Source organism: Diceros bicornis, chromosome 26 (genome assembly GCF_020826845.1).
Source record: "Diceros bicornis minor isolate mBicDic1 chromosome 26, mDicBic1.mat.cur, whole genome shotgun sequence".
NCBI classification, from domain to species: Eukaryota; Metazoa; Chordata; class Mammalia; order Perissodactyla; family Rhinocerotidae; genus Diceros; species Diceros bicornis.
The window spans coordinates 22,745,167-22,763,978 of NC_080765.1; the positions used below are offsets into that span (position 1 = coordinate 22,745,167).

The window sequence follows — 18,812 nt, forward strand, 5'->3', positions numbered from 1 at the left end:
AGAAAAACATTGGGAGCAAAGCATTGCTAGGCCGCGATGCCGAACGCCGGGGAGTGTCCATGAAGGCAAACCCTTCCTCAGCGTGGGTGCACAGCCGGAGGCGGCCCAGATGCACACCACGGACCTCATTCACGCACAGCCTGCGGGCCACACTGCAGGTGTCCGCACTCTCGTGGCCCTGTCACCGACTGGGAGTCCACCTGGCCCCGCTACACGGGGAGAACACGAGCCACTGTCCTTCGTCGCTCTTTGCTCAGAAGTGCTGGCTCCAGAACAGGAGGGACCTGGGGCTGTGGGCTGACTGGGAGGGCGCTTACCCTGACTGTAGGTTGTCAGGGCCTGGGGGACTTTGGGGGAGGGAGCTGCTGCTGCCCAGAGAGCTACCATGCGGGCTCTGGGACCCGGCTCAGGAGCAGACTAGGAAGCCCCTGGCCCTCCCCATCTACCTGGTCCCCTCCTCAGGTTGAGTCGAGGGTCCTCCTCTGGGCTCTCAGGGCTGGGCTTGCAACCAGATCCCTGCACCCATGACCCAGGGACTGCCCACATGTGCACACCTGTCCTCGCCCACACGGAGACCTTCAAGGATGGGGGACGGGCGTATTCCTATCTATCTTGAGGCCCAGCTCTGGGAACTAAACTCGCTCCTTCCCTGGAGCACCTGACCTTGAACGTTTTATCAGGGAGGAGACCTCAATGGCCTTTTACACATCCCTTGGGAGGAATATCAAGGAAAACCATTCTTTGTGATGTAGAATCTTGAAGAAGATGGTGGGACACCGTGACATTCAACAAGCTACATTTAACCTACTACATGCTGGGCTGTGAGCCAACCACTTCCAATCCCCCAACATCTCAGACTCAGAGGACGAGAGATGCGAATGGGACCTGACAGACTGGGTCACTAGCTGGCAGCCCTACAGCCGAATCTGTGCTGGTTTGGCCCACAGAGCAGTTAAAATTTTCAGAACTAGCTGACAATATCTAAGAATTGGGAGCTTTCACGTAATAATGTGCATTTCTCGCCTCTCTTGAAAGTTTAGGCCATCTGGCATGACAGAGCCAGTGCCGAAGTGCCGAGTGATGGTGGCCCGAGGCAGGGCTCCGCCCTCCAGTGACCACAGTCTCTCTCTACTAAAACGCAGGACATGGGGTGGGCGCCAGACTGCCTGGTAGTCAAGTGACCACAGCAAAGTGCTCCACTTTTCTGTGCCTCAGTTTCCCCATCTGTAGGATGGAGCTGATCATGGCAGTACCCATCATAGGACTGCTGTGTGGAATAAACAAGCTGGTATATGTAAAGGCCTTTGAATACTGCCCGGCACGTAACACGTGCTCAAGAAACATGAGCTACCACCATTGTCTTGCACCCAATCCACTGCCTGGACGTGTGTACCTGCCAAGGCTGGCTGCTCAGGGCTAGCGTGGCTTGCAGACTCCCTGCCCCCTTAGGACCCAGGGCAGTGATCCCCCTGTTCCCGGCAGAGGCTGGCACAGGCACAGGAGGAACGCCATCCATTCTAGGGTGGGGCCTAGCATTACTCTCGCTGACTTAGGTCAGGACTCCCCCAGATCTGGGCTGAGGCCCCAGCATGAAATTCTTGCAATTTTCTTCAATCCAACACTGCCCACGTTGGGGCCTTGCAGGGTCCTGGCCTGTGTGGGATGTAAGAGAAGAAAGCAAGGCTCCTCTCCTTGAGGAGTTCATGAAAGCCTGTATATTAAGGGGTCACAAACTCAAACGCTTGTGGCACCACAGTCTTGGGGGTGCTGGGGGGGACTGTGGTGAGCTGGAGGATGCACGCCCGCACATCCAGAGGGCAGGGGCCACTCGGCTCCAGCTGGCGGACACCACGTAGGGAATGTTACCATCTCATCAGAAGCCAACTTTCACATGCGGTCAAATGTTTCACAAGCTGCACACCACTGTGAGGGCCAAACAGCACATCTGCAGGATGGATTTGGCCAGGGCCACCAGTTTGGGACATCAGAGGCTCAGGAAACTTTGGAACACTCTAGGGAAGCCTGTGACTTGGTGCCCAGAAGGGTGAGGCTGGAAGCCACCAGAAGGGGCCTGGGGCAGGCTAGGGGTGTGCAGGAGGCGTGTGCGTGTAAACAGACATAAGCAGAACCTTGACCTTTCAAAAGACAAGTGTGTAATAAGACAGGTGGGGCATTTCATGTGCTGGGAATGGCAGGCGCGAAGGCACAGAGGAGAGAAGAGATTTACAGGAGGCAGAGGAAGATAAAAGTTGCATATGGATGGAAGAGCCAGAGAGCCAGTTTTGGGGTCCAAGAGTGGAGGAGGTAACCCACACACATGCAGGCAGGGTCCAGGTGAGGATCGCAAATGGGAGAGGTGATGTGGTGCAAGGACAACTGTACCACTGTGGCGGGGAGACGAGCGGGAGTGGTGGGGACTGCGGCACCGTGATTCAGCTGCACTAAAGCTCCCAGGTGTGGATGCGGCCCGGTGTTGCCAGATCTTCCAGTTTCTCAATAAAAGTCAAAAATTCATATTTTCAAACCTCCCAAAATCCATATTGAAAACTTCTCAATTTTTAAATGTTGGCAATTAATTCAAAGAATTCTGAAAATGTGAGCCAGCTGAAATGTGTCTGTGAGCTGCCTTTGGTCACAGACAGGTATAGCCTCTACATCACGGCCTTCTTCCCAGGATGCACCAGGAAACATGTAGACTGGCAGTGGACTGTGGCTGCTCCCCTGAGGCATTCTGCAGCTTCGAGGCTCTCGGCTCATCCCCCATCACTGCAGTGGCCCCACTGAACCGTGGTTTGCTGTTGATCCCCCGGGCCCTCCTGCCAGGGCGTGAGCTCACGGAGGCAGACAGCGTGTCTGATTCCTGGCCCAGCACAATGCCTGAGTGTGGGGCGATCGATAAGCTTCTGCTGATGAGACGGAGGGACTGAGCAGATGAGTGAGTGGAGTGGGGAGAGGGATGAAGCTGGTGCTCACAGTGATGAGTCCCAAGCGAGGTGGCAGGCAGAAGGGGAACGAGGAGCTGGGTTTGGATGGAGACAGGTAGACTTAGAGATGACTGGCAGTGAGGGGCAAAGCGAGGAGAGAGGATTCCACGGCGGGAGTCAGGCGCTGCTGCAGACAGCAAGAACATATGGGGGCCTGGAGTGCGTGGGGCAGAGGGGCTGGGTTTGGTTATGCTGAGTTGGAGGGTCAGTGCACTGCCGGGCGCAAATGCCAAAGGAAAGTATCTGACGGCCAGGACTGATGCTTGGTTTAGAAGTTAAGCCTTGGGGGTTTAGATTTGGGAGCTGATGAATAAATTCAACACCACGTGACTTCTGTGTTCTTAGAGAAAAAGAAAAGAACCTAGTTCAGGTATCATTTTCTACTTTCCCCAGTGATCTTTCCTTCTTTTAGAGATAGCACCTCAATCTTCCTCGAGGAATCTACCCTTCCCTTAACCTCACTGCATGGGCATAATGTGGGCCCCACCTCAGGTTGCAACCCAGGCCTGGCCTGTAGCTCCTAGACCTAGGGCTTTCAGGAGGACAGTCCTTTCTGCAAGGACTGCTGAAATAAAGAGTGAGTCTGATGACATCAGGGACCACCACTTGGAACCTGAGGATGAAGCCAACACAGAGGAAAGCAAAGATACATGATGGAGGGAAGCAGACTCCTGATGACGTCATGTGAACTCCTGGATACTGCCATGCCTGAAGCTAGCTACCCCATACTCTCCAGTTACACGAGCCAAAGAACTCCCTTTTGTGCCGAAGCCAGTTTTAATTGGGTTTTCTGTCCTTAGCTACCAAGAGAATCCTGGATGATACACTAGCCCTGGGACCGAGAACTTCAAGCAATAGATTTAGTTACTGAAGCAGTGCTGGCCAAGGTGGGCAAGAGGTGGGAGAGGGGAAGCCCCAGCTCCTAGGGGGTCTGGGATGTATCTTGCTGCCCTAGGCTGGCACCTGCATAGGGGTGATCAGGCCTTCCTGCTCAGACATCTGTCCAGCCCCAGCTGCAGCCCGTCCCCCGTCTGCACAGCACAGGACAGGGGCCTCAGCTTCCTTCCTGGTTCTGCACCTGTGCTCTATTCCTGCTGGGAGTAGAGTCTGGCTCTGAACCCCAGCCTTCGGGTTGGGGCCTGAAGGCCTCGTTGGGCCCTCTCTCCAAAGGCTGAAATCTTGCTCACCTCCCCTTGCCCTGCTGGCTGGGGGCCTGCTTCAAACCTGAGCCTCCTGGGACCCTCGAGGCTCCCATGCTGTATATTCCAGGGCATGGACTCCACCCACAGAGCTCAGTAGCTGCAGCACACCCAACAGGCAGCACTCTCCGGAGGTCAACACCTCAGGAAAGCTCTCATGCCCCTGGGTCAGTCCACCCCCACCAGCCGCCCTGCTAAGATGCCATCATGCTTCCTAGGCCTGAGGGCAGCCCAGACCCCACCACAGGGCAGAGCTGTCAGGCCACACTGACCCAGCTGGCCAAATGAAGGTCACACCTTTGACTTCAAGCCATTGCCATGTTTGGTCTTAATTTGTATTCTGATCCAAACAAACCAACTATAAAAAACAATTTTGAGACAATTAGGGATATTTGAATATGGACTAAGTATTAGAGCATAAAAGTTATTGTCAGATATGATAGCGGCATTGGGGTCTTATAAAAACAAACTCCTTATCTGTTAGAGATACACACTGAAGAGTTTATGAGTAAAATGGTATAATAGCTACCGTTTATTTTTATACGTTATGGAGAGAGAGGAAACAAGAAAGGTAGAGTGTTAATAACTGTTGAAGCTGGTGAGGGGTACCCGGGTCGTTATTGAACTACTCTCTTCACTTTTGCATTTGTTCAAATATTTCCCCTCCAAAAAAGGCGTTGCTGAAAATGCAAATATTGTCCTGGGATGAATGGAGTCTACCCATGGTGCACCCCACAAGCACCATGACCCTCATCCATGCCACCATCACCCTTAGCTATGCTAAGAGCCTCCTCTCAGGGTCCCCCTTCCCTCTGATCCATTCTCCAAACAGTAGCCAGAATGATCTCTTAAATTCCTCAATCATATTATATCACCCCCTGCTCAAAACCCTCCAACAATGACACTAACAGCTGACACTTATACAGAGCTCACAACAGCCAGAACAATAATTACCCCATTTTACAGACGGGGAAACTGAGGCAGAAAGATGTGGAGTAACATGTCCAAGGTCACACAGCTAGGAAGAGGAGGAGCCAGGTGGGCTGGCTCTGACGCCCTTGCTCTGACCATCCCTCTATTCTGCCTTTCTCAGAATAAGATTCAAACCAGCGAGGCCCACGTGACCTGGCTCCCGCCTACCTCTGGAAGCCCTTACACTCTCCTTTGTTCCCCAGGTCCCGCCAATGCCTAAACTACTGCCTGGAAGCCCTGAGCATGTTCCTGCCCCGGGGCCTTTGCTCTTGCTGTGACCCCCCCCCCCCACCCGCCCCCTGCCAAATGCTCTTCCCACAGCTATCTCCGGGGCAGCTCCTTCTCTATATTCACCTGAGGGAAGGCCTCTGACCACCTTGTTCAACACAGCCCCGCCTCCTTCCCCCATTACTCGATTTTGTCATCTTCAGAATACTTAGCATTACGTGAAATTATGTGATTCCTTTGCGGCCTGGTTTACTGTCCCTTCCCCAGGAGAAGGGACAGGGCTGTGTGGACAGGCCCTTGTCTATTTGTTCACCACAGTACCCTGCGCACCAAGACCTGGGCGGTCCAGCACCTAGTTACCAGCTCCATGGGGCTACCTACGTTAAAATTAAAATGAAATAAAATTTAAAACATACTTTCTCACAATAAATAAGTGTTTGTGAGGATGTGGAGAAAAGGGAACCCTCGTGCACTGTTGGTGGGAGTGTAAATTGGTGCACCCACTATGGAAAATAGTATGGAGGTTCCTCAGAAAATTAGCAATAGAACTACTATATGATCCAGCAATTCCACACCTGGGTATTTATCTGAAGGAAACTAAATAACTATACTGAAAAGATATCCACACCCCATGTTCACTGCAGCATTATTTACAATAGCTAAGACATGGAAGCAACCTAAGGGTCCATTGATAAACGAATGGGTAAAGAAAATGTGGTGTATATACAATGGAATGTTACTCGGCCATAAAAGAGAAGGAAATCCTGCCATTTGTGACAACATGGATGGACCTTGAGGGCATTATGCTAAGTGAGATAAGTCAGACAGAGAAAGACAAATACTGTATGGTATCACATATATGTGGAACCTAAAAAACCTGAACTCACAGATACAGAGAACAGACTGGTGGTTGCCAGAGGTGGGAAGTGGGACAAAAAGTACAAACTTCCAGTAATAAGATAACTAAGTCCTGGGGCTGTAACGTACAGCATGGTGACTATAGTTGGCAGTAATACTGTATTGCATATTTGAAAGTTGCTAAGAGAGTAGTTCTCATCACAAGAAAAAAAACTTGCAACTGTTTGGTGATGAATGTTTACTAAACTTACTGTGGTCATCACCTGCAGTATATACATATATCAAATCATCACATTGTACATCTAAAACTAATACAATGTTATGTATCTCAATTAAAAATAAATAAATAAAATAAAATGCCGTTTCTCAGCTGTGCTAGCCACATTTCACGTTCTTAATAGCCACCTGTGCCTAGTTGCTACTGTACTGGACCGGGCAGATATAGCACACTAATATCATCACAGAAAGCTCTATTGGGCAGTGTTGGCCTAGATTGCCATGGCATGTCAGAAATACACCACCGCGGAAATCTAACATTCATTCATTCAATCATTCATTCATTCATTCAAAAACTACTTAATGAGCACCATTTCCGTGTACAAACTATGCCCCTCAGTGCCTGTCCTGCTTCGCTGGCTTTTGTGACCAGGCTGGGGGTGGCATCTGCATGGTGATGTTCTGGGTAAGATGGTAATGGTGTGCCTGTTTTTACTGAAGGGTGGTACCACATAGCAGATAAGTAATACGCGTCTTACACAGGAAAACAGATGGACCCTGGGGAGCTGCAGCAAGTCCGCTTTTGGACGGGTTATTACCCACTATAGAATGAGACTACTGGTTCCTTCCTCTCAACAGATATCGCTCTGCAGGGGAAAGTAGGGCTGAGAAAAACCAACAGAATTCACATTCCTTTCCCAGCTCTGTCCCTTACAGCTTGCTAGCTGGGCAAGTCATTTAATCCGGGGAACATCAAAAAATGTGACAAACATATTATCATGTCCTCCTCCTGAGCCCAAGGCAGACATCACTGATCAATCACACACCCTTTTCTTGATGAACCAGAAGGAAGCTTCCAGATCCTTCTAAGACAGCACTCCAGGCAGCCATTTCCAAGCAGAGTTGGCAAAAGAGACGCAGTCTATCTGCCCCATAGGATCTTGCTGTTCTAATCCCTAGCTTCTTCATCTACGAGGTGAGGACTGATACCACCCACCTTGTAGGATGGCTAGGGGGTTAATTGAGATGACTCATTTGTTCAGTTACATTTACTGGGTGCCTCACGTCAGCCTGATACACGCAGCACTGGATAAATGGCGGCTGTGACAAGGACAGACATCTGCCTGCTGCCTTCCGTGTGCCTGTGTGTCCTTACTTCCCCCTGCTGTCCCTCTCCTCTGGGCCGGCTCCCACTCACCACATCACCTAATGAGGGGGAAAGGAGCCCATAAAAGTTAGACTGAGGATTTAACAGCCAGCATATTTTCCAATAAAAGAGACTCCTCTTTTTCTGGCACCTTCTTTTCTTCTGTTCTAAATAAGCTGTGGTTGGATTAGCTGCCCACATTTAACTTTTCTTCCTCGGATTCCCATACACAAAACACTGTATTAACAAGCCGTGTCTACCAGGCTGAGCTATATTTCCTATAAACTCTCATTTTATCTCCTCTAAAACACACAGTAGTAGCATTCTCTGGAGACTCTTAAATCACACCGACCTGCAGCTGCATTTGTGTGCGCCTTCTGCCCCGGGTAAATTCTGGCAACAGATGGGTGTGCGCGACATAAGCGTGCCCCCGTCCGGGACTGCAGCCCTCCACCCTCCGCTCTGAGTGTAGAAAGACCTCGAGTCTCTAGTCCCTGCAGCCAAAGGCTCCCACGGCACCTGCAACGACACCCTGCCTTCCTCCTCCTCTTTTATTCTCAGCACACACACAAGGCTGGGTGCAGGTTAAAGGAGGGTCTTGGCTAAAGAGCTGAAGTTTATCTTCTTTGTAATCCAGCACATCAAATCCGCTTTTCCCGGCCTGAGATATATTCAATGACAGGGCCGAGCTACAGGGCACGGGCTCGGGCAGCCAGCACTGTTTCCTCACCCATTCCAGAAGATGCTGATGACTACCTGCCAGGAAGGGCCGGGTGGACTCAGGAAGGAGAGGACATAGCCCTGCACACCGGGAGTGCACTGCGGCTGCCCAGGGCTGCTTCCGGGCCCGGGGGCCAGCCCTGAGCACACAGGGGCCAGGGCCGGCAATGGGGAGGGGAGGCTGGCACGCCCACAGAAACTTCCTCACTTATTCCAGCGGTTTGGACTTTTTCTCAAATTTAAACTTTAGGCATTTGTTTAAAAAATCTCAAAAAACAGAAATCAGAGACAGTTTTTGTTACTTCTCTGAGGCAGCATCGTCCATGAGCAGAGCTGGCCAGGACCGTGTCTGCCACATTAGCCTCCAGATCCGCAGAGCCTAGAGATGTTTACTAGGTAGCTAGATGGCTAGGTGGGTGGGTGGGAGAAGCACAGGAAGGGAGGATGGGAAGCAGGGAGGGGGCATGGACTCTCCCGGTCGATTCCCGGTCTGCCTTTAACCTGCCGGATGAGCTGTGAGCGCCCTCACCTCTCTTAGTCTCTCGGCTGGAGAGAGGATAAGACAACTGCTTATAGGTTCTTGGGGAAGGAAGGAACTCATTCATTTGACAACCATGTCTCTCTGCTTTGAATAGGGCAATGGTGGAGACGACTCAGGCCCTGCTCCTAAGAGGCCCACTGTGCTGTGGGGGAGGCAAGTGTCATTCCCGGTACAGGGGTGACGGAACATATTCAGAGGTCCAGAGTCAGTGCAAGGGTCAGGGCTGGCTTCCTGGAGAAAGCCATATCTGGGGTTTCCAGGAATTTGAGGCCGAGGCCGACATTTTGAATTGCGCGAGATGGGAGGGGCCAGGGACCAAAGGTGTGACTACCATGGAGGGTGGTGGAGAGCCACAGGCAGCTGGCACTCTGGAGGGTGGTGTGAGCAAGGCGCGGGTGCTGACGAGAGAGAGGCTGGCCCTGGGGCGCAGGGAGTCAGGGCCTCTGATGCCACACTCAGGGGTCTGACCCGGATTCTCTGGATCAAGGGGAGCCTCCGAGGGTTTGAAGCAGCAGAGAATCATGATCAGACCCCCCCCAGTGGCTGATGGAGACAGACTGGAGGCCTGGGCCTAGGGTCAGGGAGAGCAATTAAGAGGCAGTACTCTTCCACACCTCTGTGCCTTTGCACATGCAGTTCCCTCCACCTGGGATGCCCTTCCTCCTTTTCTGCCTCTGCTCAGTGCTACAGTCTCTTTCCACTACAGCTCAGGCGTATGCTCCTTCAAGGACCCTCTCTGACCTCTCCCAGCCTGAGGCAGGCTCTCTCCTCCACGCTCCAGTGGTTGCAGTCTGGGGCAGGCCAGCTCCAGCCCAAAGACGAGTTCGGTTTGAACTGTATGGTGGTTTGAAAAGAATTTAACTTAGCCATTAACATTTACAAACCAGAAAGGCTCAGAGCAAAATCCAGATTCCCAGCTCCCTGGGAATGTTCAGATCTAGCGGCACTGACGAGCATTCCTACAGAGCAACCATTAGTTGAAGCGGAAAAGGGGCCTTCCCTTTACCTGGGGCATGTGCTTGCCATTCTGCCACAGTCCCCAGCACACCCTAGCGTCTCTCTAACAAGACTGAGGCTGAGGACCAGTTCCCATGTCTCCTCTCGTTCGTACACCCCCTTCCCTTATGGCGGATTCGAAAGTAGATAGAACCGTTCTCATCCCCACGTCTATCACAAGAGGGAAAACAAGACGGGCTGAGGAAGTCCTGTCCTGCCTCATCCACTGAGTTCCCTGCTGAGTCCCTGGGGCTTCCGTCTGAAACCCTTGGCGCTCTGGGCTCACTTTTATCAAGGCCTTCATCACACTGCATTCTATTTCTACGTTTCCTTGTCTGCCAGCTCTTAGACGAGGAGTACCTCCAGAACATGGACTGTGCCTTTTACATCAGCACCCTCAGAACTGATCATGAAGCCTGGTGGCACCTAGTACGTGCTCAATACTAAATGCTGAATGCAGTAAAAAATGCAATAGTCCAGAGAAGAAAGAAAGGATGCGGGCCTGGGTGTAGGAAGTGGTGTGAGAGGAGAAAGGAGGAGAGGGCTTCTGACATGAGAGGGGCAGACCAGCACGCAGGTTAAGACTGTTGAGAGCGGGCTCCACACACCAGGAGCGCTGGCACACGTGGGAGTTGGTTAGACACGCAGAATCATGGGCCCTGCCCTAGACCTGCTGTATTAGAACCTGCATTTTAGCAAGATCCCAGGTGCGTTGTCACGGATTAAAGTTTGAGAAGTGCTGGCTAAGCGAATGGACCTGGAATCTGACTGCACGGTTTCAGATTCTCACTCTGATGCTTACTGGCTGTGTGACTTGGGGCTCGTTACATAAACTCTCTGTGTGTGTGTTTCCTTATAGGTTAAAACTGAGTCTCAGTTCCTGTTTTTCCAGGTCCCCCAAAGGGTGGCCTGACTTCACTTCCCAGCCTCTCCAGCAGAGGCTGTGCCCCTGGAGGCTCCGACAGTGCAGTGTGAAGTCCCCCGGCGGGCACCTGCTACTCCATGAGGAAGGGCAGCAGCGCCTCCTTGCACCCTTTTCGCAACTTCAGGAATCAGGCTATCAGACAGCGCTAAGTGCTTCCATCAACCAAACGCCCGGCGAGGACTCAGAGCCCCTTACTTACGCCGTCAGCCGTCCAGTAATTCCAAACCGTGATCTCGGCCAGACCAAAGTCACGCAGCTGCCTCGTGTTGCGAAGAACAAAGAAGAGCTGGAGCGGCGGGTGGAAGGGGCACGTCCACAAGGAAGCGTCTTTCTTGCTCTGAAACGCCAGCAAGAGAAGGAAGGTGTCGGCACGTTCCTGCCTCTCCCCCAAGTCAACGGGCAGTGACTAGGACAACCAGGCCACGGCCGAGGGCGGGAGTCAGGCCGCCTTCTCGACACAATCGGGGCGGGGTCCTAGACCTCACCGGCCTGGACTGCACTTTGCAGCAGGCACTGACTCTCGTCCTTGGCACAAATTTGCCCCTTGTGCCCCTCTGCTCTGCCATCGAGACTGAATTTAAAATGCAGTGGGCTTTCTTTTGATCAACTTAATCGGCTTTGAGGAGAGCACTGGGGTGGGGAGGGACTGGAGGGAAGCACGGGGAAAGAGCCGCCACTTGCGCTATTGGATTAACCCGGCAAACAGAGGCTTCGATTTTCTTTTGTAAAGCCCTGTAGAATTTTAAAAATTTAAAAATAGAAAAGAAAGAAACTGGCTCAGGCGTTCATTGGGACAGGGCCATGGCACTGAGCCTCGGGATTGATTCCGCTCCCTTTCAGGGTTTCCAAGCCTCAGGACCCCAGTGTGCAGTTTCCGCCCGCTGGCAAGGCTGCCAGGGCCCGCTCAAGGCCAGAGGGTCAGAGGCGCAGGGAAGCCTCGCTGTCATTTTCATTTGCACCAAGAAAATTTCAGGCAGTGAGTGCTTTGGATGCAGATGGAAAAGCCAAATCAGGGGACTTTTTTCAGCTCTAGTCGCCTTCTCTCCTGTCTCTTCGGTTACCCCTTCTCCTCTGTCTGGACAAAGCTCCCAGCTGCTCCCAAACATCTCCAGGCTGGCTTGGCCTCTGTGCCTTTGCAGGGGTGGGCCTCTGTGTGCAATATTCTTCCTGCCCTTCTTACCCTGGGAAATTCAGCCCAAACGTGCTGTCACCCCACTGTCACCCCTTCCCTCGACATACTCTCTCCTCCAGGCGCCCACGGTTCCCTGCACCACCTGACGTTAGCCTCTACTCAGTGTCCCACGATTACCTGTTTTCACGTCCATGTCACCCCCCACTCAGTTGTAGCTCTTTAAGGGAAGCGGCCATGTCTAATTCATTCCAGAACCCTTAGCATTCAGCACAGCTCCTAGGCACATGGTAAATGCCAAAGAATCTTTGTCGAAGGAGTAAATGAATGGATAAATGAAATTTGCCTCCTAACATCTGTTCTCTCATTGAAACTTTAGAGGAGAGACTGTAAACTGATCCGGCCCGCAGAGCTATTTTGTTTGGCTCACAAGGTGCCGTTAAAAAAAAAATAATTCACGGGCTGGCCCAGTGGTGCAAGCAGTTAAGTGTGCACGCTCCGCTGAGGTGGCCCGGGGTTCACCAGTTTGGATCCCGGGCGTGCACCAAGGCACCGCTTGTTAGCCCATGCTGTGGCGGCGTCCCATATAAAGTGGAGGAGGATGGGCATGGATGTTAGCTCAGGGCCAGTCTTCCTCAGCGAAAAAAGAGGAGGATTGGCAGATGTTAGCACAGGGCTGATCTCCTCACCAAAAAAAAAAAAAAATTTCATTGCCAACACTTAAAGATGGGGAGCTTTCCCCTCCCCCTCCAGAGCTAGATTTCCGTCTTGTCTGTAGACTTAGAAGACGTGGCAACATGGGGTCCCTGACAGCTGTTGGCTGGAGCTGAGTGCACCACTGCCGTGGCCATGGCGCGTGCTCTCCAGTGCCCCATTCCCTACTGTTTTACACCCCCTTTACTTCCCTGGTTATGCCTCTGCCTGGCCCCTGCAGGCATTTGAGTTTAGGGTCCCTGCTTAGAGGCTGAACAGTTGCAGCAAGTTCCACCTGCCAATAAGCAACCACCGCACCTCTGACACTGGCTGAAGTTGTCCTTTTATCTAAAAGGAGCATCTCCCTGTATTTGAGATGCTCAAATCTCAACAGACTCCTGCCACCGGACTGTGCCTGCTACTGGACAGAGCCAGGGAAGGAGGAGATTGGCTGACGGGGTTTTGCCGGCCCCCAGGAGACTCAAGGCCCAGGCTCCAGCTGCGAGGGAGAACAAAGATGGCTTGTTCCAGTGACAACGGCGCCTTTCAGGAGGGAGGAGGTGGCTTTTGTTAAGGGGGAGAGATGAGTTCAAGGGGTTCTGACTTATCCTGGCAACTTTCTCAAGCTCTGCAAGAACTTTTAGTGCTCTGGGCAGCTGCCAGGGGTCAGGATACCACATCTCAGAATCCAGCGGGGGAGTCTCGTTCCTTCCCCAAGTTGGGGCCTAAAATAGGTCACTGTGGCTGCTTGACAAAGGAAGAGACTGAAAGCTGACCCTTGGACGCAGGAGAGGAGGCTGTAATTGATTTCCCACCACATTTCTGTCAGCAGGAGGGGTAACAGGAGGGCTAAGTGGGAATCGTGGTGTTCCAAGTCAAAGAACGTCAACCTGCAGGCAACTCAGTGCCTCATTAGCAACCGAGCTTCTGATGTTTCCTTCACACAGAGAGTCTCTGAGAGAAAGGCCGACGGGAAACCGCCGACGGCTGACCCAGGGCATGCTGGGCAAACCCCCAGGTGCCATGCCAGCAGGCAGAGCACCTGCTGTGCCTGCCCATCGCAGGTGGTAACAAAGATGGCAGAAGGAGAATCAGGACACCTCCGCACTGCACTTGGTTCTCTCACGGCCCTGGGGGGTGAGTATTGCTGTAACATGTCACGGAAGGAAGACCAGAGCTCAGCAAGGGTGTGGTTTGCCCCAGCAGCAGAGTGAGAATTTAAACCTAGGTTTGTAATTCATTAATTCATTCTGTCTTAGTTTGGATCCCCCCAGAAGCAGACCCCAGGGAAGGATTCGAGCATAAGGAGTTGATTTAGACAGCGAAGGAAACTCCAGTTGGAGCACGGGGAAGTGAGGGGAGGAGAGGCATGCTATAAAGAGTGTGTTACCAAGCTTGACCCTCCTGTGGGCGCCTGGAGCGCAATGCCACCAGGGAATCTGGCAGCCAGTGTGGAACATGCCTCAGAGGGACTCCACCCGCGGGACAAGGGATCTGGGGTATTCCTACCCCAATTCCCATCAGCCTAGGTTGTGGGCTGCTCCTGGGGGCTCAGTTCCCCCACCAGTTACGGCCTGCTGCGGGGGAGGCAAAGTGGGCCCTGGAGGCCAGAAATAAAATCCTCCATCGGAGAAAGACGGGTGCTGGCAGTGGGGAGAGCAGCCAGCATGCACTGAAGTGGGAAGGGCAAGGGGCTAGGGGGGCACCGACAGCATCTACTACCCACTTGCCCAACAAATACTGAGTCCCTCCCGTGGGGCAGGTGTGGAGCTAGACGCAGGAATGGCGGGGGAGTCTGGCCCCCCAGGTCCCAGCTTTGTGGTAGTAGGGAAGGCAAGCAAGCAAAACTGCCAAGGAAAAAATCAAGCAGGGATAAATTCGATGAAGAAAATAAGAGAGAATTATTAATGGCCAATGGAAGGACAACTTTAGAATGGATGGTCAGAGAAGGCCCCTCTCAGGAGGGAACTTTCTAACTTCTAACAAAGGTGATGTCCTCTTCCAGCATCCGCCTAACACCGACTAACTCACCCCCAGGCAGATGCTGGACTGCCCTCAGAAGTAGCCCCAATTTAATAAATTATCACATTAAAAAGGAACAAACTAGGGGGCCGGCCCAGTGGCATAGTGGTTAAGTTCCCGTGCTCTGCTTCAGTGGCCTGGGGTTCACAAGTTCAGATCTTGGGCGTGGACCTACGCACCGCTTATTAAACCACGCTGTGGCAGGCGTCCCACCTATAAAGTAGAGGAAGATGGGCACGGATGTTAGCCCAGGGCCAATCTTCCTCAGCAAAAAGAGGAGGATTGACAAGATGTTAGCTCAGGGCTGGCTTCCTCACCAAAAAAAAAAAAAAAAAAAGGAACAAACTATTGATACACACAACACTTTAAATGGATGTCAAAGGCATTATACTGAGTGAAAAAAGTCAATCTCAAAAAGGTTACATACACTATGATTCCACTTATACAGCATTCTCGAAATGACAAAAAGTATAGAGAACAGATCAATGGTTACCAATCTTAGGGATGGGTGTGGCTATAAAGGGTTAAAAGAGGAATTCTTTTGCAGTGATAAGATTGTTCTGTATCTTGATGTGGTGGTGGTTACACAAATCTACACATGTGATAAAATTGCACAGAACTTATACACACAAACGAGTGCACAAAAGTCTGCACAGTATACTAATGTCCATTTCCTGGTTTTAATAATGTACTATGGTTATACAGGATGTTACCATTGGGGGAAGCTGAGCAAGGGCACATGAGACCTTTCTGTACTTTTTTTTTTAAGTGAGATATAATTCATGTATATAAAATCATCATTTTATAGTGTACAATTCAGTGGTTTTTTAATATATTCAAAAAGTTGTGCAATCATCACCATTATCTTTTTCCAGCATATTTTTATCACCCCCAAAAGAAACCCTGTACCCTTTAGCGGTCACTCCCTGTTCTCACCTTCCCCCAGCCCCTGGCATCCACTAATCTACTTTCTGACTCTATGTATTTGCCTATTCTGGACATTTCATATAAATGGAATCATACAATACGTTGCCTTCTGTGTCTGGCTTCTTTTACTTTGCATAATGTTTTCAAAGTTTATCCATGTTGTAGCATGTATCAGTACTTCATTTCTTTTTATGGGTGAATAACACTCCACCGTATGGATATATCGCATTTTCTTTATCCATTCATCAGTTGATGGACATTTGGGTTGTTTCTACCTTTTGACTATTACGAATAATGCTGCTATGAACACTTGTGTACAAGTTTTTGTGTGAACATGTATTTTCAATTCTCTTGGGTGTATACCTAGGAGTGGAATTGCTAAGTCATATGGTAACTCTACATATGAGGGTTTTTGAGGAACTGCCAAACTGTTTGCCACAATTGCAATACCATTTTACTTTTACATTCCCACCAGCAAGGTGTGAGGGTTCCAGTTTTTCCACATGCTCACCAATACTTTTTCCCTTTTTAAAAAAATTATAACGTCCTGTTGGGTGAAGTGATATGTCTTCGTGGTTTTGATTTGCATTTCCCTAATGACTAATGATGTCGAGCATCTTTTCATGTGCTTGTTGGCCATTTGTATATCTTCTTTGGAGAAATGTCTATTCAAAGTACTTTGGCCATATTTTCAGTGGGTTGTCTTTTTGTCGTTGAGTTTAAGAGTTCTTTTCTTTACATATTCTGGATACTAGATCCTTATAACATATATGATTTGCAAATATTTTCTCCTATTTTGTAGGTTGCCTTTTCACTTTCTTGATAATGTCCTTTGAAGCAAAAATGTTTTTAATTTTGATGAAGTCTAATTTACTTATTTTTTCTTTTGTTGCTTGTGCTTTGGGTATCATAACTAAGACTAAAACTAAGTTTTTGTGTGAATGTATATTTTCAATTCTCTTGGCAAATTCAAGGCTATAAAGATTTACACCTATGTTTTCTTTTAAGCATTTTATAGTGTTAAAACTATATAAGTTTTAAGATCTTTGATCCACTGAGTTAGTTTTTGTATATGGTGTGAGGTAGGAGTCCAACTTCATTCTCTTGCATGTGGAAATCCAGTTGTCTCAATACCAATTGTTGAAAAAAACAATTCTTTCCCCATTGAATGGTATTGGCATCCTTGTTGAATATCAATTGACTATAGATGTATGGGTCTATTTCTGGATTCTCAATTCTATTCCATTGATCTATATGTCTGTCCCTATGCCAGTACCACACAGGCTTGATCACTATAGCTTGGTAGTAAGTTTTGAAATTGGGAAATGTGAGTTCTCCAACTTTGTTCTTCTTTTCCAACACTGTTTTGCTATTTGGGTCCTGTGAACTTACATATAATGTTTTAGAATCAGCTTGTCAATTTCCACAAAAAAGGCAGTTGGAATTGTGATAGGAATGCACTGAATCTGTGGATAATCTGGGGAACACTGACATAGTAACAGTATTAACTCTTCCAATCCATGAACACAGATATCTTTTCATTTATTTAGGTCTTCTTTAATTCTTTCCACAATATTTTGTCCTTCTCAGTGTACAAGTCTTCCACTTCTCTGGTGAAATTTACTCTTAAGTATTTTATTCTTTTTGATGCTATTATAACAGAACTATTTTTCAATTTCCTCTCTATTTATTTTTTTTTGTGAGGAAGATTAGCTCTGAGCTAACATCCGTTGCCAGTCCTCCTCTTTGTGCTGAGGAAGACTGGCCCTGGGCTAACACCCGTGCTCATCTTCCTCTACTTTATATGGGATGCCGCCACACATGGCTTGACAAGCGATGCGTCGGTGCGCGCCCGGGATCCGAACCTGCGAACCCTGGGCCGCCGAAGAGGAGCGTGAGCACTTAACCTCTACGTCACGGGACTTGCCCCTAAATTTCCTTTTTAGATTGTTCATTGTTAGTGTATAGTAATATAACCAATTTTTGTATATTAATCTTTTATCCTGTAAACTTACTGAACTTGATTTTAGCTTTACCAGTAATTTTTGTAGATTCTTTAGGATTTTCTATATATAAGATCGTATCACCTGCAAGTTCAGTTCTAATTCTTCCTTTCCAACATTTTGCTTCATTTTGTTGCTTAACTGCCCTGGGTAGAATCTCCAGGACAATATTGAATAGCAGTGGTGAAAGCAGGCATTCTTGTCTTGTTCCTGATCTGAAGGGGAAGGCTTTCAGTCTTTTACTGTTAAGTATGATGTTAGCTGTGGGTTTTCACAGATGCCCTTTATCAGGTTGAGGATGCTTCCTTCTATTCTTGGTTTATTGATTGTTTTTATCATGAAAGGGTGTTGAATTTTGTCAAATGCTTTTTCTGTGTCTACTAAGACATCATGTGGTTATTTTCCCCTTTCTTCTATTAATATGTTGTATTATATTGATTGATTTTCACATGTTGAACAACCCTTGCATTCCCGGGATAAACTCCATTAGATCTTGATGTACAAATCTTTTTATAAACTGCTAAATTCAATTCGCTAACATTTTGTTGAGGATTTTTACGCCTACATTCATAAAGGATATTGGTCTGTAGTTTTCTTTTCTTGTGATGTCTTTGGGTTTGGTATCACCGGCCTCACAGAATGAGTTGGGAACTGTTTTCTCTTCTTCTACGGTTTAGAAGATTTTGGAATGATTGGTGTTAACCCCTTAAATATTTGGTAGTATTCACCAGTGAAGCCATCTGGTCCTGGGCTTTTCTTTGTGGGAAGTTTTTTTGATTACTAATTCGATCTCTGTACTTGCTATAAGTCTATTCAGATTTTCCATTTCTTCTTGAGTCAGTTTTGGTAACTTGCGTCTTTCTAAGAACTTGTCCATTTCATCTAGGATATCTAATTTGCTGGCATAAAATTGTTCATAATGTTCCCTTGTAATCCTTTTTATTTCTGTAAGGTTGGTAGTAATATCCCCTTTCATGCCTGATTTTAGTAATTTGGATCTTTTCCCTTTTTTTCTTACTTAGCCTACTAAGGTGTGTTAATTTTGTTGATCCTTTCAAAAAAACAACTTCTGGCTTCATTGATTTTTCTCTATTGTTCTTCTCTTCTCTGCAAAATTTTTTTTACAACTTCAGTGAATCTATAATTATTTCCAAATAAAAAGTTCAAGAAATGTATTGTGCACTTTTATGTGCTGGGGATATACTGTGAATAGGACAGATAAGAACTTAGATTAATGGGGGAGAGACAGACA

The 18,812-nt window shown here is 48.9% G+C and overlaps 1 protein-coding gene across 3 annotated transcripts in view; it reads right to left on the minus strand.

Annotated features, from left to right (window-relative positions):
* KATNIP (katanin interacting protein) overlaps positions 1–18,812 on the minus strand; it is a 187,029-nt gene that overhangs the window by 40,837 nt on the left and 127,380 nt on the right. For all 3 annotated transcript variants that reach the window (XM_058569798.1, XM_058569799.1, XM_058569800.1), the window contains one exon: positions 10,986–11,123. In XM_058569798.1, coding sequence (XP_058425781.1) covers positions 10,986–11,123 — 138 coding nt within the window. The remainder of the gene's footprint in view (positions 1–10,985; positions 11,124–18,812) is intronic.